The following is a 21,748-nucleotide window of genomic DNA, read 5'->3' as shown; positions in this document are numbered from 1 at the left end:
GGTGAGGGGACACTCGAGGCCATGGACGCTCGGTGAGGGGACACTCCAGGCCATGGACACTCGGTGAGGGGACACTCCAGGCGATGGACGCTCGGTGAGGGGACACTCGAGGCCATGGACGCTCGGTGAGGGGACCCTCGAGGGCACACAGGAGGACCAGCAGCCCGGACAGGGTGTGGGCAGTGCCCTGGCTCGGAGGCGGGCAGGGCTGGATACTGGGCGCTTGGGCAGGGAGCAGGGACTAAGCAGGAGGGACACGGGGACGGAGGACAGCCGTGAGGGAGAGCCGGGACAGCCGGGACAGCCGTGAGGGAGAGCCAGGACAGACAGCCCTGAGGGAGAGCCAGGACAGACAGCCATGAGGGACAGCCGGGACAGCCGTGAGGGAGAGACGGGACGGCCGTGAGGGCGGGAGAGCCCAAAGGCAGGCCGGACAAAACACGGGCTGGGGCCAGGGTAAAAGGGACAAAATATGGGCTGGGGCAAAAGGGACAAAGCACGAGCCAGCGCAAAAGGGGTAAAACACGGGCTGGGCCCAGGGCAAAAGGGATAAAGCACAGGCCGGAGCCAGGGCAAAAAGCGTAACACTGAACCCCCCCAAAAAGACAAAAGCATACGCTCCAAAAGCCCCGGAGTCGAAAAGCAAAAGGCACAAGACCCCAAAAGCCCACCCTCAAAAAGCCAGTTGGAAAAGCCCCCGCGGTTTGTGACGCAGTTACTTTTCTGCCCCAGGCTTCTCCCAAAGCCGGCAGCAGAGCTTTGGTAGGGACCTTTCCCATCTGGTGACAGTGTCCCTGCAGGGAACAGTGTCCCCGAGGTCCCCTGCGGCTGTCCCTGCAGGGAACAGTGTCCCCGAGGTCCCCTGCGGCTGTCCCTGCAGGGAACAGTGTCCCCGCTGTCCCCTCTTGCTGTCCCTGCAGGGAACAGTGTCCCTGCTGTCCCCTCTTGCTGTCCCTGCAGGGAACAGTGTCCCCGGGGTCCCCTCTTGCTGTCCCTGCAGGGAACAGTGTCCCCGGGATCCCCTCTTGCTGTCCCTGCAGGGAACAGTGTCCCCGAGGTCCCCTGCGGCTGTCCCTGCAGGGAACAGTGTCCCCGAGGTCCCCTGCGGCTGTCCCTGCAGGGAACAGTGTCCCCGCTGTCCCCTCTTGCTGTCCCTGCAGGGAACAGTGTCCCTGCTGTCCCCTCTTGCTGTCCCTGCAGGGAACAGTGTCCCTGCTGTCCCCTCTTGCTGTCCCTGCAGGGAACAGTGTCCCTGCTGTCCCCTCTTGCTGTCCCTGCAGGGAACAGTGTCCCCGCTGTCCCCTCTTGCTGTCCCTGCAGGGAACAGTGTCCCCGGGATCCCCTCTTGCTGTCCCTGCAGGGAACAGTGTCCCCGCTGTCCCTTCTTGCTGTCCCTGCAGAGAACAGTGTCCCCGGGGTCCCCTCTTGCTGTCCCTGCAGGGAACAGTGTCCCCACTGTCCCCTCTTGCTGTCCCTGCAGGGAACAGTGTCCCCGGGGTCCCCTCTTGCTGTCCCTGCAGGGAACAGTGTCCCCGGGGTCCCCTCTTGCTGTCCCTGCAGGGAACAGTGTCCCTGCTGTCCCCTCTTGCTGTCCCTGCAGGGAACAGTGTCCCCGGGATCCCCTCTTGCTGTCCCTGCAGGGAACAGTGTCCCTGCTGTCCCCTCTTGCTGTCCCTGCAGGGAACAGTGTCCCTGCTGTCCCCTCTTGCTGTCCCTGCAGGGAACAGTGTCCCTGCTGTCCCCTCTTGCTGTCCCTGCAGGGAACAGTGTCCCCGGGATCCCCTCTTGCTGTCCCTGCAGGGAACAGTGTCCCCGGGGTCCCCTCTTGCTGTCCCTGCAGGGAACAGTGTCCCCGGGGTCCCCTCTTGCTGTCCCTGCAGGGAACAGTGTCCCTGCTGTCCCCTCTTGCTGTCCCTGCAGGGAACAGTGTCCCCGGGGTCCCCTCTTGCTGTCCCTGCAGGGAACAGTGTCCCTGCTGTCCCCTCTTGCTGTCCCTGCAGGGAACAGTGTCCCTGCTGTCCCCTCTTGCTGTCCCTGCAGGGAACAGTGTCCCTGCTGTCCCCTCTTGCTGTCCCTGCAGGGAACAGTGTCCCTGCTGTCCCCTCTTGCTGTCCCTGCAGGGAACAGTGTCCCCGGGGTCCCCTCTTGCTGTCCCTGCAGGGAACAGTGTCCCCGAGGTCCCCTCTTGCTGTCCCTGCAGGGAACAGTGTCCCCGGGGTCCCCTGCTGGTGCCAGGCACAGTCTCCCCACAGACACGGCCTTCCTCCAGCTCCTCCTCACCTGTGCAGCCCCTTCCCCACAGGCCTCCGACAGCCAGGGTTGGAAAAATCCAACATAAAAGTAAATTGGCCCCTCACAAGGGGATTGAAGGGGGCTGTGGGGGCGGGACCATGTGTTCTGTCCATACAAATCTGCTTGTCTTCTCTCAGATCTTCCCCCACTTTAGCCAGGACCAGTTTGTCGCTGACACCCTCAGAAATAATTAATTATTGAACTGTTCATTGTGTGCTACAACTCCAGGAACGGACGATTCCTTCTGTCCCTTAATCCTCCCTTTCCAATATGGGGTTAGGGTTTTCCCTAATGGGTTTCTGCTAATTCCTTATGAGATTGGAGCACAAACAAACACATCCCTGATTCCACCTTCCTCTTGCCATTCCCACCCTGTGAACGCATCCCTTGGAGAAGGACAGGAAAAGAGGAAACGGCTTCACAATGACAGAGGAATGGATGTGACGTTGGGAAGGAATTTCTCCCTGTGAGGTTGGAATGGATTTTCCCAAGGATGCCCAATGCCTGGAAGTGTCCAAAGCCAGGTTGGAGCACCCTGGGATAGTGGGAGGTGTGATAGAAATGTAGAGATCATCCAAGAAAAAATGGGAATGTTTCTAACAGCAAGAAAATTGCAAGAAGCTCAAAAATGGGGATTCATTTCCAAGCACCAGCCCTTGAAATCTGTCCATGAACTTCTCCTTTCCACAGGCTCTATGGATGGTGGAAAAAGGCAGGAAAAATTCCCCCTTTCTCCAAGTCAAACCACAAATAAAGCAATCCCAACCAGTATTCCAGCCCTTTCAACCCTTAGTTCCATTCTGCCTTTTAAATTCCAACTTGTCATAATTCACTTTTCCATAATAAAGCTTGGAAATCTCACCCCCATGGGAGGGACAGAGAGGTAATTCCCTTAAAGGTTATTCCCTTAAATAACCTGTCCTGACTTTTAAAATTCCCTTTCTTAACAGACTAAAAGGAGCTGTGAAGGTTCCAGCAGCAGCTGTTGGGATGTTCTGCATCCTGACAGGAAATCCAGGCTGACACCTGGAGCAGGAGAATCCCAGGAGAGGCATCCTCAGTGCCCTCCTTTGGGTAAATTTTAACTTCTTCATGGATCAGCACAGCTGGAAAATGGACACAAAGTACTCCCTGCAAGTCTCCCCCAGGAAAAAAAAATTAAAATAAAACCACATTTATTTTCCATTGTTTTTTCCCATTGCAGTTCCTCAGGGATGTGTTAATCCTCAGGGGATTCCTCCCAGGAAGAGCCACAAGGCAAAAAATTCCTTCAAGGCCTAAAGAAAAAAAAAGGTGAGGAATATTCAAGAGATAATTTTTCATTTTCAAGGATTAAATTATGCCCAGCTCAAACAAAACCAAGGAAAATAAATCCCAGAAAGAGGGAATAAATCCCAGGATTTGGCATTCTAGGTCCATCTGCTGTTGGAAATATGGAAAGATCATCAAGATATTTTGGCTGTAAAATGCCTCCAGCAGGGGCAGATTGGGAGAAAACCTCCTGAGCAAAGCTGGAGTGAAAAACACCCAGAGAAAATAGAGGAAAGTGCAAAAAATGGGATGAAAATAATTTTACAAAGGAAAAAAAAAAAAACAAAAAAATCAGTGGTGGCACAGAAGACAAAAATTGGAGGAAAAAGCCCTCAAAAAATGAGATTAAAGGGAAGAAATTCAGCAGACAGCAGGAAAAGGCCTTGGAAAGGTCCACATAGGGGCACAGTGACAGGAAAAATACAGCAAAAAGGGGAAAAATGCACCAAAAAGTTGTGAAAATACTGCAAAAAGTGGAAAAAATACAGCAAAAAGGGGAAAAAATACACCAAGAAGTTCAAAAAATGTAATTAAGTTTAAAACTGAATTTATTTCCCACCTGGGCAGCGGTGGATCCTGAGCAGGGCAGGATCAGCCTCATTCCCTTTCCCTGAATCCCTGCTTGGAAAAAAGAGATTCCAGAGCAAGTGAGGACATTAATTATTAATTAGCAGGGAAGAATTCAAATTGGAATGAAACCTTGGATGATTTAAAATAAACCTAGAGCAGAGCTGAGCTGCAGAGGGGGAGGGAGGGCTCTGGAAAAGCTGGGAAGAGCCGCTCCAGAGGGATAAATAATTCACAGGGCTTTTCATTTATTCAGCTTTCTTTACTTTCCTAATGTTCCAGAGAGGGAGGGAGGGAGGGAAGGATGGGGATGAGGAGAGCCCAGCAATCCCCGCCTGCAATCCCAGCGTTTCAGCACACATTTCAATCCCTATTTTACATTAAAATGGGATTTTATAGCCACTGATATCCATCAGGTGGCTGAAATCAGCCCTCAGTAATTAATTTACTCCTGGACCCACAGGGATGTTCCTCTCCTCGTGTCTCTGGAATGAGCACTGGGCATTGCCAAACGCCTGCTCCAGGTTCCTGAGCCTGGAATATCATGGAGTGCTGGGTTAGCTCCAGGTTCCTGAGCCTGGAATATCATGGAGAGATGGGTTAGCTCCAGGTTCCTGAGCCTGGAATATCATGGAGAGATGGGTTAGCTCCAGGTTCCTGAGCCTGGAATATCATGGAGAGATGGGTTAGCTCCAGGTTCCTGAGCCTGGAATATCATGGAGAGATGGGTTAGCTCCAGGTTCCTGAGCCTGGAATATCATGGAGAGATGGGTTAGCTCCAGGTTCCTGATGGAATATCATGGAGAGATGGGTTAGCTCCAGGTTCCTGAGCCTGGAATATCATGGAGTGCTGGGTTAGCTCCAGGTTCCTGAGCCTGGAATATCATGGAGAGATGGGTTAGCTCCAGGTTCCTGAGCCTGGAATATCATGGGGTGCTGGGTTAGCTCCAGGTTCCTGAGCCTGGAATATCATACAGTGATGGGTTAGGAAGAGCTCCAGGCTCTCCCTGTTTTGGAGAGGGTGTGGGAGCACAGGAGCAGAGGGAATGTGGAGAGCCCAGCAGAGCTGCTCCTTTCCCCCTGCTGCAATCCCAACCTCTCAGCACACATTTCAATCCCTATTTGACACCAAAAGTGGGATTTATCTCCATTTATATCCATGAGGTGGTTGAAATCAGCCCTCAGTAAATAATTTATTCCTGGAGCTGCAGGGCTGTGTTTTCCTGGTGCCTCTGGATTGAATGCAGGACATTCCCAGCCTCCTGCTCCTAATTTATTCCCCATCCCGTATTTATTTCTCAGGCTCCCGATCAGGAGGAAACAAGTGATTAGCGCTGATTGGAGGCTAATCAAGAGATTATCAACGAGGACAATAAAATCAGCGCTGGGAGACAAAAGAAATCCCTCCTTGAAATGCAAATTCCGGCTGGGACAACATTCGGATTTTGGGCTCCGGCAAAGGGATAAATTTGGGTTGGGGGGGGTTCAGGTGAGCTCAGAAAAGCGGAGTCAGCTTTAATTCCAGGAGTTAATTTGCATTTTTGCGGTGACATCACTCGGCAGCGGTGACACAGCAAAATTAGGGATGTAATAATGGATTTGGGAGAACTCTTCACTTCCCGGAGTGTGGTTTGATGGGAATGATGGAGCTGAACCCTGGAGCAAAGTGAAGGTTTGGAATTCACCCCAGCTGGGATTTTCCCAGGGGCAGGAAGAAAGCCAGCGCCGGGCATTGCTCAGGGAGCACAGGTGCCGTGGAGCCATTCCCAAAGCAGGAATTGCTTGTGGAAAATAAAGCACAGAAACCATCTCCAAAGCACATTCCCTGCAGGATTTCATGAAGGGCCTCACAGCAGCACCCCAAATTCCCTTTGCTCTGTGCCACAGGGACAGCCCTGGTCCCAAATCCTGCTCCCTAAGGACAAATCCAGCTGGGAAGAAGCAATTCCTGGCTTTGAAAATGAGGATTTTTTAGCACCAATAATTCCTTTGTGTCATTTTCTGCATTTCAGGTCAGGGAATTGAAGGGCTGAGTGAAATTGGTGGAGGCCAGAACCAAAAAGACCCCTCCCAGCTTTGATCCGAGGCCAATCCTCAGCATTAAAACTGCAAATTGATCCCAAAAGTTCTTAACTGGGGTGACACATTTTAAAATATTAAATTATTTTTTAAATTTAAAATTTAAAAATTTCAATATTTTAAATATTTATTTAAATTTTAAAAATTTAATTGTTTTGAAATGTCTTTTTAATTTTTAACATTTTTTAAAAAACTCTGTTTTATTTTCCACCACATAGACATTGTTAACCTGTGTTACAAGAACACATCCATGGACACCTCGAGGGTGCTCCAATCCCACTCCTGGACACAGCTGGGTTGGGAAAAATAAAAATCAAGGATTTCAAGTCTTCTCTCATCCCATTGCTCCCAGCCCAGGAACAACAGCACCAGGATAAATTTCCCTCCCAGAAAACAGAGTAAAAAATCCAATGGCAGCACAAACTCTGGCCAGGATCTCCTGGACCCCAAAATATGAGGTGGCAGCAGCAAAGAATTTAATGAAGAATGAAGAACTTTTCAGAGCAGCATTGCTGAATGACTTTTTATCACTGGAGAGGGGAAAAAATCGCAACTTTCTTTGCTGGTTTCCATTTCTCCAACTCCTATCTGTCAAAATAGTGAGAGGCACAGAAACTTTTCAAATGGGATCTGGCAGATTGGTGGGAAAATACATTTATTTGAGTTCCACACTTTTTCCTTGATACTGTTCCTGGGAAGAGGATTTGCAGCAGGATTTGCAGCTTCCCAGTGTCAATTTTTTCTAGGAATTGTTAATAAAAGTCAGATCTCCTGGGGGCAGAGGGTGGGCTTGTTGTCTAATGTTTCAAATCTAGAATATTGTAATAATCCTTCATTAATTCCATCAGCTCCCTGGCAGACAACTGCTGGATAATTGAAGGGGAAAGGATTTAAAGGAGGATCCTTATTTAACACCCAGCTTCCATCCCAGTGAAATCACAACCCTGGGAAGAAAATTCATCTGAAAATTAAAGGTAAATGCCAATGGAAATGTCTTAACCCTCCATATAAATATCTTCACTCTTCCTCACCCTTTTTTTTTTTTTTGTATGTTTATAAAAAAATAAATTAAAATAGGTTTATCAACCTATATTTGTTTGTATTATTTTTAAATGTTGATCCAGGTATTCATATTTTTAGGCTATTTTAAATATTCCATCTTCAATTCTCTCATTCCTTTAGAAGTGAAGCAGAGCTGAGTATTACAGGCGTTCATTAAGATTTCTATTTTAGCTTTTATTATTTATTGTGGACAAAAGCCACTGCAGGGAGTTAGTTGTTGTGTCCCCACCTCTGGTTTTTAACTGTCTCTTTGGGATTCCTGTTGGTTTGGAAGGAGCAGGGAATGGATGAATTGAGAAGGAATGCAGGAATCTGGATCCATGCAGGGCCTGATCAGGTTGTTTTACGCTCATTTATTGAATAAATCTGTGATAAGAGATAAGAGCATCACAGCAAATAAACATCTGCGCACAAAGGTTAAACTTCAGGCTGCTTCATTTGGAGAAAATCATTGTTTTCCTAAAATAAACAACCCATTAAAGTGGGAAATGGCAGGAATAATTCCTGGAAGAGCCTCCATAGCTCTCCTGAGGCTGATCTGTATTGGCAGCCAGGGGAGCATGGCCCCCTAATGGGACAATTTAAATGCATAACAGCTCCAATAAACTCCTAAAAGAGTGTCCCCACATTCCTTATGTTGACTCCCCAGAAAATCCTGGATAACTCACAGCCCTTTAAAGCAGGAGAAAATATTGTCCTGGCTGTCTCAGGCACCAGTTCTGCCCTGAAAGACAGGATGAGTTGTGTGGAAGGCAAACTCAAATTCCCCTTCCCTTCCACAGGGGCCTGTTTCAAACAAACCTAAAAAAAACTATTTAAAAAACCCAAAACTATTTCTGTGACCATGCCAGCTCCCCCTAAATAAAGCAACAGCAACCTGCAGTGATGGGGGAAAACGCAAAGTTTGGGACAGCATCTGTAAGAGGAAAATTTTCATATTTTGGGAGGAAATGCCTTGGGAGCATTTGTCTGATTGTTTGAAGGCCACCCAAAATTGAACAATTCAGGTGTCCAGGCTCTCCTGAACACCAGGAAATTTACACTTCAGATTGTCCAAAACCAATTCAGTTTTTCCTGATCCAATTGTCCAAATTTCCCTGAGGGTGTAATTAATCTGTCAGGTTAATTAGGTTCTAGTTTTACTTATTTAATTTCTTCTCAGCTCTTGTGTTGAGGTAACAATTATTTGAGATTTAGCAGCACCTTCAAGTACTTGATCTCTCCCAGTCTTTCCCCACTGGGATTTTGCTCCTCAGAAATTTGGGCCCTCAGAAAGTCATGGCTGAAATGCCCAATTTTCTCCTGGAAAATTAAAAAGTAGGCCCTGGCTTTGCTCAGGAGCAAGACTTGAGGTAAATTAACTTTCACTTCATGTTTTGATGGATGCTTAATGAACCCAGCATTGTTCAGCTGGAAATCTTGGAGCTATTTTTCATCCCAAACCTCTCCTGAGCAGAGCCTTTGACAGGTTATTAAGATTTTAGTGTCACTGTGGAAACATCTTTCCAGGCATCTCAGCTGTGATCAGGAGAGGTTCTCTGCTCCTTCCCCATCTGCTGATCTCCCAAACCAGCTACATTTAAAAACCCAGCTCTTTTTTTTTTTTTTTTTTTTTTAATATTTAATAAGCAACAATTTCCAATCCTGGATTCTTCGTCCTAATGACCAATCAAAGCTTTCCCACCATTTAACGGAGGTGCTGAAGGGGAGGAAGTTGAGTTATCAGTCAGTGGGAAAAGTCAGGCTGCTCTGATAAATCCCCAAATCATGGAGGCAGGGAGAGACTCATTTAGGGACTGATGCCACAGCATCTCTGTGCCAAGGGATCCAGGAGGTGGGATGCAGATGGATACCGGATATTTGTGTTGTGCACAGGTCCATCCAGCTTTTATGGAACATGAAAACATCTGGATCATACAATTATAAATTATTTAATATATGAAAATATTTATATTAGGATACAGCTACATTTCCCATTTACCTCGAGGTGAATTCCCAAAACCTCAGGTAATTTCTGTGTTTTAAGTGAAATTCCACAGGAATTCAATTAATCTCCAGCGCTGATTTAACCAAGGAAATAAACAAATTATTGGGACACCTTCCCCATCCCTGGGAATGTCAAAGGCCAGCCTGGACAGGGCTTGGAGCACTCTGGGAGAGTGGAAGGTGTCCCTGCCCATGACATGGGGTGGGATGGGATTTAAGGTCCGTTCCCACCCAAATCATCCTGGGATTCTAGGAAAACACAGGAGGAGCAAAAAAATCCAAGGCATTGGGAGTTCACTTTTAGACATCCAAGTTTCTGACATGGATCAATCCAGAATACCCATCCCTGCAGCCAAACCAGTGTTGGACTTACAAGCACAGCTCATTCCCACTGGTTTGGCTGCTCCATGACTGGAGAACACACTAAAATAAACTGTTGAAAGTAAAACATACCATCAACCAATCTCATACTCATGTTCCTGTTCAGCCCTAATTAAGTGGGAAAACTCCAACATCACGTTATGCTAAAAATGACTTTTAATTCAACTTTTTCAAAAAATTGATTTAATTAAAGTTTATACTTACACATTTAAAAAAAAATCCCTCTTGGAAGTGCCCCAGTTTGGGAGTAAACCCAGATTTACCTGAATTAAACCTGGCCCAACCTTATTTGTTCTGTCACACTCTAAGCAAGACTCTTCTCCAACCTCTTTATGCTCCTATTGCTGCAATAAAACATTTACTGAGGCTCATGTATCCCAAAAGAAATTCCATGAGTTTTTAGGACCTTTTCCACCATTGGCATCAACCCTTCCAGCAGACAAAGTTCCACTGTGTGGCAAAAGCTGGAAACAAAGGACAGTGGTGCTGTAAAAAGCCAAATAAAGCCCTTCAGTGCTGCTGGAAAATGCATCCATTGACAGCCAGGAGCTCTGCAATTCCTTTTTCATGGAGAGAGGAGTCAGTGACAGCCTCTCATTTCTTTGCCATGATTATCTCATGGTGGGCACAGCCTTTAATAAATGAAATAATTCTTTTCTCGTGTCAAAGAGCAGGGTTTAAAATGAAAGCATGGAGAAGATAAATCCCCAAAACAAGGACAGCTGAAAGGACATTGCCACAGAAGATCTGAGTTTATGCTCTGAGGGAAATTAAGTGGGAACATTTGGAATTAAAATATCTCCCCGCTGGAAAAAAAATGTGAATATTCTTAATTTTCTGGATCATTAAACTCCTCCTGGAAAAGGAGTTGAGGAACTCTGGGATATTTTTACAGCATCGAGGGTTTGGGGATTTCTGATGATGGGAGAGTCAGCTCAGATTTGCAGGGAATCAGTGCCCTCCCAAAGATTTCTCCAAGAGGGAGCAAGAATCCTTAGGGAAAGGTCACAATCCAGGCACAAAGTTGTCCAATTCCCTTTCTTTTGGGACAAGGAGCAGCAGAGGATCTGCTCCATTCAAAGGGAATGAAGGAGTTCCTGCAGATGGATTTAACAAAGGAGTGTATCAGGATTAAAGGTGTGGAATGGGAACTGGGACATGGAAAAGCCAGACTGGGATTTGTAGTTGCAAGTTCCAAGCTCCTCTGAGCCTCAGTGTTGTCCTAGAGGAGATTTAGGGCTCAATCAATGGTTTGGGGCTTTTTTCCCCCCAGAAATGGGAAGGGACTGACAAACATCCAGCCCTGCCCTACAGCCACCCATGGAACTCCACCCCACAAAGCAAATTTAGAATGATTTTGGAAGAAAATCCAGGAAATATTTGGCTGTCAGGAAGAGAAACATCAAAATGGGCCCCAAGTGGGCAGGAAGCCACAGCAGGATTCCCAGTCTTGGGAGGGACACCAAGGCCAGAATTTCATGGAATCACAGAGTCCTTAAGGTTTGAAAAGCCTCCCAAAATCAAGTCCAACCATCAACCCACGTTCACCACTAAATAACGTCCTCAAGTGCCACATCCACACATTTTTGGAACACTTTCAGGGATGGTGACTCCATGAATCCACCTCTTGCCTGGGCAACCTATTTTCATTTCTCTACATCCCAAAAAACACAGCTCTAGATTAAAAATACTAAATTCTCCACGGCACCTCCATATTCCCCTTCCATTTCCTTTGAGGTAGGAAATCTGTTCCTGAAATTTGGCTTCAAGATTTCATATTTAAGTTTGCATCCCAATTTTGCAAAATTAAACACAGGAGACGAGATAAGTCCCTGGCATCCTGGAAAGCACAGCAGGTTTTTACAGGAGAGGGGGAAACAGGCACTGCAGTGTTCATAAATAGCATGAATTCAGCACGGGAAATATTATGACATCTTCATCTAATTTACATAATTTACATAAAAATAAAATTACAGGGGAATATTAAATTCCTGCATGCAAAACCTTCTCTTCCTTTCCCTCCCTGAATGAGATTCTTCTTTTGCTTCTCAGCAGATTTTATCCAATATCTGGGATTTCTGGACACTGACATAATCAAATCTAACAATAATTTGATTTTCTTCTGAGCTCCTCAGAGCACCAAAGCAATTTTATTATTCTGAAGGTGGATGGAAAGCATCTTTATTGAAGGCCCATAAATGTCTTTAAAGCTATCTCGGTGCCAGTGGATCAAAAATACTCCTGAAATTCCTTGTTATGCCTTGTACCTGAAAAATCCATTTGGAACAGCTTCTCCTGTATTGAATTCCTGTCTGGGGCAGCTGATTTAAGCAGCTGATAGAGGATGGCAAGTGGCCCATTCATTGTGTTATCATTTTATACACTCTGTCCATAAAACCCCCAGGAGAAGGATGGACTGTCTGTCCATGAGAAATAATCCACTGGCTGAGGTTTATTGGAACAGCGATGGAATTTTAAATACCTTGGAAAAGCCAAAGCCTTGGCTGCTGACGTGATTGGAGCAGCATTTTCCAGGCTCAGAATGAGAGGAATTAATGCAATTAAAGCAGTGCCTTAATTAGCAACTGGAAACAAGGGTTTAGTTGGAAAAACAAGAGCTCCTAAATGTTCAAATAATGAAGGACTGGTGTACACAGGGTGTGGGGGATGTGTTATCAGAACAGCAGGAAGATGTCCAATGTAATAAACCACAGGAATATTCCACAGTTCACCTCTGGCCCTGGTGTTCCCAGGTGGGAACTGCTCAGCTCCCAGCATTTTCCTGCCCTGGCCAACAGGAGGAAAAATATTTAATTCAATGTCAGCAAAGAAGGGCAAAATAAGGTCAAAATTTCAGAAGTCACCAGCGAAGGAAAGTTCAAAGCACAGTCCAAGGGATAAGGACACAAGTGGGGTCTGAGGTGATCCTGGCACTGCTAAACCAAATCTTACTGGAGAGAAGAGCCTGGGAAATGGGAAACCCCTCCAAAATTCACTGTTACATGTGTAACACAGAGGAACTCTGGGGAGTTTTGGGGTTCATAAAGGCTGACACTTTAAAGGAAAGGGAGAAGGAGCAGCAGGAGTTAAAAAAGGGAGAACCAAGTGATGCAATCAAACAAATAATGGAAGTAATGAATAATCCAGAATAAACCCCAAAGTCCACTGCTGGGCTTAGATCTCTTAAAGACCTTTGCTGAAGGGTGGCTTTGCCAAAAATTAATGCTATGAGATGGGGTTGGGAGAAACTCTGGAGACCCGAATAACTCCAGCATGGGACTCTCCATTAACACAGGATTTAACCAGGTTTTGTTGAAATCCTGAATAACTCCACTGTGGGAATGCCCATTAAAACTGGGTTTAGGGAGGTGTTTGCTGAGGAGCAAAGCTGCCCAAGCTTCCTCCCAAAAGCATCACCTGTGGTTGGGCTCAGCTCCAGGATGGGCAGAGCAGGTGGGACATGAATCACCACCACCAGGACACCTCCCTTCTGCTCACTTTGGGTTCTTTGTTAAAATTAAAATGGCCTTTTTTACCCCCAGTGTGAAATTTTCACTCCCTTGAAAACATTCCCAAAGAAAATACGACTTTTTCCCTAAATGCTTCCCTAAAATGTCATTTATGTCTTCCTAATGGCCTTTAGCTGACCCTAAGAGGGTGGAAAATTGCCTCAAAAAAATGGAGTTATTGAAACAGAGTCAGAATCTCCCCAAAACCAGAATAATGATCATTACTTGCCTAAATTTCAAGCAGTAAAATAGCTCAAATCATATTTATTCCCACAAAAAATGTACTTTTCCAGTGTATTTACTCTGAAAATTCATTTTACAAGCAGAAATCAATACTCTGCCCTTTGGAAGGAGATAATCTGGATATATTTGGGAAGATCCACTGCTCTGTAATAGACCCTATTAAAGTGCTGCTGCCACATTTCAGTGGTGATAGAGCCACTAAAATAATTTAATGGCTCAGGCTGGGGCAATTTCCATTGGATTTTCCCTCCATCCCAGTAAGTTTCTATTAAATATATTTTATACATCTAATTCATCCTGGTCTAATCATGACTTTATTGTCCATAACTTAAATTTCTTACATTTCCCCCTCTTTTTTGGTCCCCTGAAAATAGAATTCATCCCAGCCAGTGAAGATAATTCCTTGTGGGGAACGTGTGGTTGGAAATCTCCCAGTCTCAAATATTCTGTGTTGGAGACACGCCACCATTCCCACCCTTTCCTTCCCACTCCAAATCCATTCCCTTTTCCTGCACTGCTTGAGTGTCTGGCTCTGGATTGAGCTGTTTGATCTCTGTCAAGGGCAGGGCTTGGGAAGGGTGACAACAAAAGGCCTTATAATTTTGGATTTGCTAGATCCTGGTATTCCAAATAATTCCTAGGAATTAGGAATTAATGATGTCCTCTGTGTCCTCTCCTCATCTGTGCCCAGCTCTCAAGCCACTAGCACCCAAAGCTGTGATCCCAGAGGGTCTCACTGGAAGCTCTACGTGTTTTAGGATATTTTAGCTGTGCATCCTAAAGAGCAGGAAAAGATGGGATCTTTTCCAGCCTAAAGAAATCAGGCCACTGTCAACCTTCCCAAAGATTGCAAATGCCACCAGCAAAGCTCACTGGTCACAGAGGAGAGAATCATGGAATTGTGTGGGTTGGAAGGGACCTCAGAGGTCATCCAGTCCCACACCTCCCACTGTCCCAGGTGCTCCAAGCCCTGCCCAGCCTGGCCTTGGACACCTCCAGGATTCCAGGTGCAGCCACAGCTGCTCTGGGAATTCCATCCCAGCCCCTCCCCACCCTCACAGGGAACAATTCCTTCCCAATATCCCATCCATCCCTGCCCTCTGGAAGTTCCTCAGACAAAGGAAATTCTGGATTTTCAGTGTGCTGTCACAGGGCTGGAGAGAAACCCCCCAAGAACTTTCTGTGATGGTGCAAATCTGCTCTGCACCCCCCTGCTTAATTAAGCATAAAAATCTTCATTAATATTATTTTCATTTTGGGGCCTGGCTTTGTAAAAGGCAGTGGAAATTCCCTGCTGTGGGAAGAAATGAGATATTGCAGATAGAATTAGCTTAGAAAGGATTTATAAAGGATTCAACCAAATTTCCTGAAGTAGGGCATAAATAAAACTATTTTTGAGACCTCCCATCGATACCCACCAGAGGCATCTCACTGTGAAACTTCCCAGAGCTAAACCCACTCCAGAGCTCAAAGAACTGTTCTCAAGTGTCTCAAGCAGCCGAATATTCCCCTGGAAACATCATCAGAAATGTCTTATCAGCGTCTTTATCATCAACCAAGAGCATTTCTGGATTGATTTTGCTGCTGCTAAACCACAGGGACTCAAATTGACATCAATAATCACATCAATACCCAACCTTCAGTGCACACAACATAAAAAAGAAGAAATTATTGGTGTTCTGCTCCCACCAGCAGAAAGGATCAAGAGGGTCCTTTTGTATCCCAGCAGTTCAAATCCCATGGGATAATATTTGTGAGGGATTTAAACTTGGATAATCACCGGGGATGATTATGTACACAAATAAACACAAACTCAACAACTATTTTTCCATTAAAAAAACAGTTAAAAGACAAATTCCATGTTAGGCCACGGCACTTTGAATTCCCTGCTCACATTTAGAACAGAGATTATCCAAAGCCAATGGGAGGGATTGAAAACAACTTTTTTTTCCATGTTCCCTTCATTCCAAGTGTTATCTGACAGCCACATCAGCGTTAATGTTTCTCCCCAACGCCTCAAATATTTGATTTCTAATTAAGGCCTTTTCATCTCAGTTGGATTTGTCTCCCTCATCTTTAATTATGTTTCCATCCACGCTGCTCAAGAGCAAGGATTTGCATTTTTACATTATATAGAAATCACATTGTAAATATTTATCAGATGGTTCTGTCTCTGCTGCTGACGGATTTGGGAATTCAGGCTCACAGGAAAGAGGGCATGTTCCCCACATTAACACCCCACTGCTTGTTAGGATTTCACTGCCTCCCACACATTGATTTTCCCTCTCCCTCAACTTCCCGTCGCTCCTGCAGGTGCAAAACACACCTGGGAATGTCACAGACACCAGTGGAAAAATGGGATTCTCCTGGGAGACCTAGGAACACACAAAGGGTGCAGAGAGATTTGTTTTATTTTAGAATCAAACCTTAATAAATCACTGAGGAATGTCCCAGCTTTGAAGGTACCACCCAGGGCAGGAAGGACAAACAAAATGGGGTTTGGGGCAAAGGAGTTCCATCCTGGCTCTTCTCTCCACGGGATATTTCTATGGCATCAACGGATGAGAAAGGGTGGGGAAATAACCATTCCTGTTTGGAAAAGCAGGTTTTGTGTGGTTACACCTCTAAAGAAGAGCATTTCTTGGCAGAAAGTTGCCTCTTGGAGCACTTGGCTAAAGCAAAAAAACTGGGAATTTTATGGAATCAGTTCCTGCTATTCTTGTGAGCATCCCAGTGATTTTTAGGAGAGGAAAAGAGGTGCTCTGCCAGGATGGGAGGTCAGGAGTGACAGCGGTGGGGTAAGATCCGCATTGAAGGACAGCGAGCCCCGAGTCCCGGGCGAGGGGCGAGAGAACCTGGCCGCTGTCCGCGGTGCTGAGCGGGCCCGGCCCCGCCGCTGCCCGCGGTGCTGAACGCCCGAGCGCCGCCACCGCATCCCGGGGCTCCCGCTGCTCCCCCGGGCAGCCCGGCGGGGTGGGAGCTGGGCTGACACATCCCCCTGGGCATGGAATGCTTCCTGAGACCCCGCCCGGAATGCTGCACCCGGATCTGGTGTCCCCACAGTAAGAAGGACGTGGAACTGCTGGAGCAAGCCCAGAACTGGCCATGAAGTTGATAAGGGACGGGAGATCTTCCCCTGTGGAGACGGGCTGGGAAAGTTGGATTTTGTCAGCCTGGAGAAGAGGAGGTTGTGTGCAGAGGTCAGAGCTCCTCCCAGAATCTCAATGGGGATACAAGGAGCACACAGAGAGACTTCACTGGGACCTGGAGTGACAGAACAAGGGAATGGCTTCAAGCTGAAGGAGTGGAAAGTTAGATGGGATACTGGGGAGGAATTCCTCCCTGTGAGGGTGGGCAGGCCCTGGCACAGGGTTCCCAGAGCAGCTGTGGCTGCCCCTGGATCCCTGGAATTGTCCAAGGCCAGGCTGGAGAAACCTGGGATAGTGGGAGGTGTCCCTGCCCACGGCAGGGGTGGGATGGGATGAGCTTGAAGGTCCCTTTCAACCCAAACCATTCAGTGATTTTGGAGGAAAAAAGCAGAAACCCATCTAGGAAGGAAAGTTTTGGCACTTTTCTACACGGTAGCAAAACACAAAACATTTAAAAGAAAGGGCATTATTTCAAATTTGTTATACGTCTCTCTTCTAGTTTCTTTTTAGCAAAAATTACCATGCAAAAGGAAAACAAATCAAGTGAAGACAACACAGCTCCAGCCAGTGTGCTCCTCATACCATAATCTGATCAGTGATCAATAACAGATCTTTTCCAGCAGTTAAATAACAGTTTGTACTACACACACACAAACCTTTCTTTGTTACAAAGCAGCAGCCAAGCAAGAATTCTCCGTTTCCCATCTCATCCTCAAGCTCTGACATTGCACCCGTTCCATCAGTTCTCTCCACGGGGAAAGCCCAGGGGAGCCCCGTGTTGTACCCCACAAACACTCAGAGATGGAGCCATCGCCTTCTCCCCACAAATACAGAACTCCCCGCTGCCCTTACTGAACTCCCAAACATCCCAAAGTGTCATTTTCCAAACGAGATCAGTGCTGGGGAAACTCGGGAGCACAGGGTGCGAGGGACCTCTGGTGGAAGCAGATTCCAGTGGCAGATAAACATTTATATCCTCATTTATTCCTCTAATTAAAGGAACCAAACCCCTTTAATCCATGAAACGTCAGTGTCTAAGCCAATATTCCAACTCACTTTATCCTCCTGCTCTCCAGCTCCCAACTAAAAATAAAGCAGTGCCCTCAGGAATATTTTATTAAATTCTGTCAAGCACTATGTCCCAAAATAAACCTGCTGGAAACAGCTTCACTTTGGGCCTGGATCAACACTTGGATCAACACTGGAAAGAGTCAAATTATCCCCAAAATTCCAAGATCAGAGTTTTCAGTGTGGAAAAGCTCTGTTTGATCAGTGCCTTGGGCTTCACAATATTAAAATCGTTCCAACTTTGCAACTGAAGGCAGAATTGAATTCATTCACCTTGAAGAACACTAACAATGATTCCCAGATTTTTGTAGGGATTCAAAAGCCACCAAATGCTGTCCTGGGAGTGACAACAGCCACTGGTAGTGAGGATCCAACCAACCCATTCCCTCCTCAGAGGCAGGAGACACTTCCTGCACCACACACCAGGGCAATCCCTGCTCCTGGAATTCCTGAATTATTCCATGTGCTCCAGTCTGCAATTCCCTCAAACCTTGTCTTCTGTCACAAAGCTGAAGGCAACACCTCCAGACTCTATTTATTTATTTATTGACCTAAAAATCCCAATTCAGAGCCAGTCGCAGAGCTATTTGTATTCCAGAAATGGGACCTGTGTTTGGGGTTTATTTAGGGTCACCTTAAAAAGAGAAATGCAGCCTCCAGCCACTGATCGAGGTGGAATATTTATTCCAAAATCAAATTTAATTTTGGTCCCCTAAATCAACTTCTCAAAGTCTCTTTTTAGTCTCTTTTAGTCTCTTTTTTGATAAAAATCAACCAACAAAACAAGCCCAAAAATCAACAAAGAAACCACATTTCTCTGCATGAAAAGCACCACAATTTGATGTTTTTTTGGGAGCACAATATCCTAAACACAGGGGACACAAGACCACTTGGAAGCACCTTTTTACCAGCAAGAACACCTCCAAAATCTGCTGAATTCCAGGTCAGATACCCACAGTCACACATCCTAATGAGCCTACAAGAGGAATCTCTGCCTAGAGGTCTTTTGAGACACCTAAAAATCCCTTTTTAACCCATTACCAACCCCGTGAACCCACAACTGAGCTTTCACTTATCCCAAGCCCCAGAAAGGAAGCCAGCAAAGGAAGAAGGAGGAATTCCAGCTGGACTCACAGGGGTGCTGCTGTCGGAGAAGGTGTTCATGCTGACAGACCTGCTCATCTTGCCCGAGGCCGGCGACGTTGGGGACCCTGGGGACGTCGGGGACGTTGGGGACATTGAGGACAGGCTGTGCTTGTCCCGTAGCTCCGGGGATGGGGACAGGTCCTGGTGCTGCAGGTGCTCACGCCACGCTCGCTGGATGCTGAGGGAACAAAGGATTTCAGTCCAGATCCCTGGCTCAAAACATTGGGGTTGGGGGGTTCCTGTATTTTGTTTTCCTGTCTGGATAAGGATCATGTGGAACTATCTCTGCAGAGTTTGTATAAGGCACCACTGGGATAATTTAGGATATTTATTAAGGAGAATCAGGGAATTCTCCTTAATGTGGTTTGGGTGGTTTAGGAGTGGTTTGGGTTGGAAAGGACCTTAAAAATGACCTGGTTCCAAGCGCTTACCATGTTACTCAGAGTCCAACCTAATCCCAAAACCCATGGAAGTGATTTCCAGAACTCAGCATTTCTCCTACATTCCACAATCAAAATAGAAATATCCATTTGACCATTTAAAGGAATTAACAACCTTCTGCATCTTATATCACATTTCATATTGGAATCCAAATACGACAGGAATTTGAGAGCCAGAGCAGTATCATGGAATTATGGAATCCCAGAATGGTTTAGGGTGGAAAATGTCATCTCATTCCATCCTTTGCCATGGGCAGGGACAATTTCCACTATCCCAAGTTGCTCCAAACCCCATCCAACCTGGCCTGGAACAATTCCAGCATCCACAACTTCTCTGCAGGATTAGCTCCTTGTAGGATTTTTAAGCAATTGAGGGTTTATTCACTGGGATGAGCAGTATTTACATATTTATATCTACAAATCTTTATTTACATGTATTCCTATTTTAAAGCTGGAGAATAGACTGAGCTTAGGTCATAATTACTCTCCTAGAAAGCTCCCTGAAATAGATTCTTTTATCTGGTTTTTATCTGCATGACTAAAAGTTTAGAAGACACTGGGTTTTAATTTGAAATGTCATATCCTTTTAATATTTTAATATGCATTAATATTTGAGTGGCCTGTAAGTGAGGCAGTGTCTTCTGGATGGAGGCAATTCCTGCACCAGGGCTGGAGGATCCATGCTGGATTCATGCTGGAGAGGCTTCAAAAGGAATCCTGGACTCTGATAAACATGTGGAGAAGTTTAATTATTCAAAAGCAATACTTTTGGAATAACTGACACCAGGGGAAATTCTGTATCATGTAATGTACAGCAAAATTTAAAATTATCCTATAATTCGAAGAGAGGATTGATTTAGGATATGAGGAAGGATTTTTTTCCCCATGAGAGGGTGGCAGTGGGGAGACTTCCCCATCCCTAAAAACACCTCAAATCAGGCTGACACCCTGTCCTAATTGAAGCCACCCTGCTCAGGGCTGGACTGAAAGGTCTTTAAAGATCCCTTCCAACCCGGACCATTCCATGATTCCATGATTCGGTGGCGTTTGGACGTTCGGAGCTCATTCCCGGAGCCCCGGGGCGCGCATCCCTCCCTTCCCGGCGGGGCGCTAGGTGTCAGCGTGTGCCTTGGCTGAGCCCGCTTCCCCAGGAAATCCCGCTTCTCCCGAGCCGCAGGGCTGTGCTGCCCCCCCAGAGCGGGAATTCTGCACTTCCAGGGTTGCTGCTTCCAGGGAATCCCTGGGAAACTGATGCTGATGGGAAAATCCGCACAGAAAAGGCTCCGTGCTGCCCTTCCCTCCTCTGGCTTCTCTGCGCACGGGGGAAAATCCAGCAGATTCCCAAATGTTCTTTAGTTACACAGAGGAAATGACAAAATGAGTGCAACACTGATGTTTAACATTTGAAAGTCGGTTCAAAGGGAATGCGCGTGATTCTGTGATTCAGCCCAAGATGGTTCGGGTGGGAAGGGAATGGAAATCCCACCCCATCCCACCCCTGCCACGGCAGGGACACCTCCCACTGTCCCAGGCTGCTCCAAGCCCTGTCCAGCCTGGCCTTGGGCACTGCCAGGGATCCAGGGGCAGCCCCAGCTGCTCTGGGAATCCCATCCCAGCCAGGAATTCCCAATTCCCAATCTCCCATCCAGCTCTGCCCTCTGGCAGTGGAAACTGTTCCCTGTGTCCTGTCCCTCCACCCCTTGTCCCAGGTCCCTCTGCCAGCTCTCCTGGAGCCCCTTTAGGCACTGGAAAGCCACAATTTGGTCACCTTGGAGCCGTCTCTTTTTTCCGGGCTGAAGAACCCAAATTTTCCCAGCTCCACGTTCTTAAACAGAGAATTTAATAATTTGTTAATTGGAAGCTCTTTTATCCAGTTACACAGAAATCCAGTGTGAATCCTGCAGCTCAGGAATTGGACACCCCCAGTTGCATTCCAAGGCAGACCCAACATTTTTCCTTACTCACATTTTCACTTTGGATTCCAAGGGCTGGAGGTTGATAGGATATTCCTGGATATTATTTTCTTCATCCATGGCGAGCTGATGGCTACGGGAAAGAAAAGGAAATGAGTTTAACGTGTTCCAGCCTGACATTCCTGCAGCCCTGTGAATGAATTCCCTAATCTGGACAAGAACAAAAAAGAGATGCTGATCAGAAGGTGTTGCTGTTTTTGGAAGAAGTTCTCTGGACCTCTGTGTCCACTCCCAATTAAAAATGGGAATTTGGATCCAGTTTTCCAGTGGGAACCTGCCTGAATCCCTGTTTTAAATCTCCCAGCTGCCACAGCTCCAGGGACGGGCACAGCCAGCAAAAGAGCTGCTGTAAATAAATTTAAAAAAACAAACCCTGGCAGATCTAACAGATATTCCTGCTAAATTAATTTCCATCCCCACGGCCACGCTGGAAAGGCTGGAGAGGGAAATGGAAAGGAACAATGGGAATGCTGGCAGCAAATGAGCCACGTGGGGGGTGAGGAATAAATTCTTTGTAATAAATGATGGCCGAGGAGTTGCTG

The 21,748-nt window shown here is 46.5% G+C and overlaps 1 protein-coding gene and 1 long non-coding RNA gene across 2 annotated transcripts in view; one reads left to right on the top strand and one right to left on the bottom strand.

Moving 5' to 3' along the window:
- The window catches only part of LOC137479694 (schwannomin-interacting protein 1), a 99,354-nt gene that overhangs the window by 62,788 nt on the left and 14,818 nt on the right, over positions 1–21,748 (bottom strand). Inside the window, exons 3-4 of the mRNA XM_068200175.1 lie at positions 21,199–21,279; positions 18,782–18,971 (exon numbers count right to left, since the gene is read on the bottom strand). Of these exons, the coding sequence (XP_068056276.1) occupies positions 18,782–18,971; positions 21,199–21,279 (271 nt within the window). The remainder of the gene's footprint in view (positions 1–18,781; positions 18,972–21,198; positions 21,280–21,748) is intronic.
- LOC137479697 (uncharacterized) lies at positions 6,020–21,577 on the top strand. The gene is made up of 2 exons (XR_011002442.1): positions 6,020–7,223; positions 21,220–21,577. It is a non-coding gene; the product is annotated as an uncharacterized lncRNA (long non-coding RNA).

Source organism: Anomalospiza imberbis, chromosome 10 (assembly GCF_031753505.1).
Source record: "Anomalospiza imberbis isolate Cuckoo-Finch-1a 21T00152 chromosome 10, ASM3175350v1, whole genome shotgun sequence".
Classification (NCBI taxonomy): domain Eukaryota; kingdom Metazoa; phylum Chordata; class Aves; order Passeriformes; family Viduidae; genus Anomalospiza; species Anomalospiza imberbis.
Note: the sequence above shows the minus strand (reverse complement) of the source record. Positions and strands in the feature narration are given on the sequence as shown.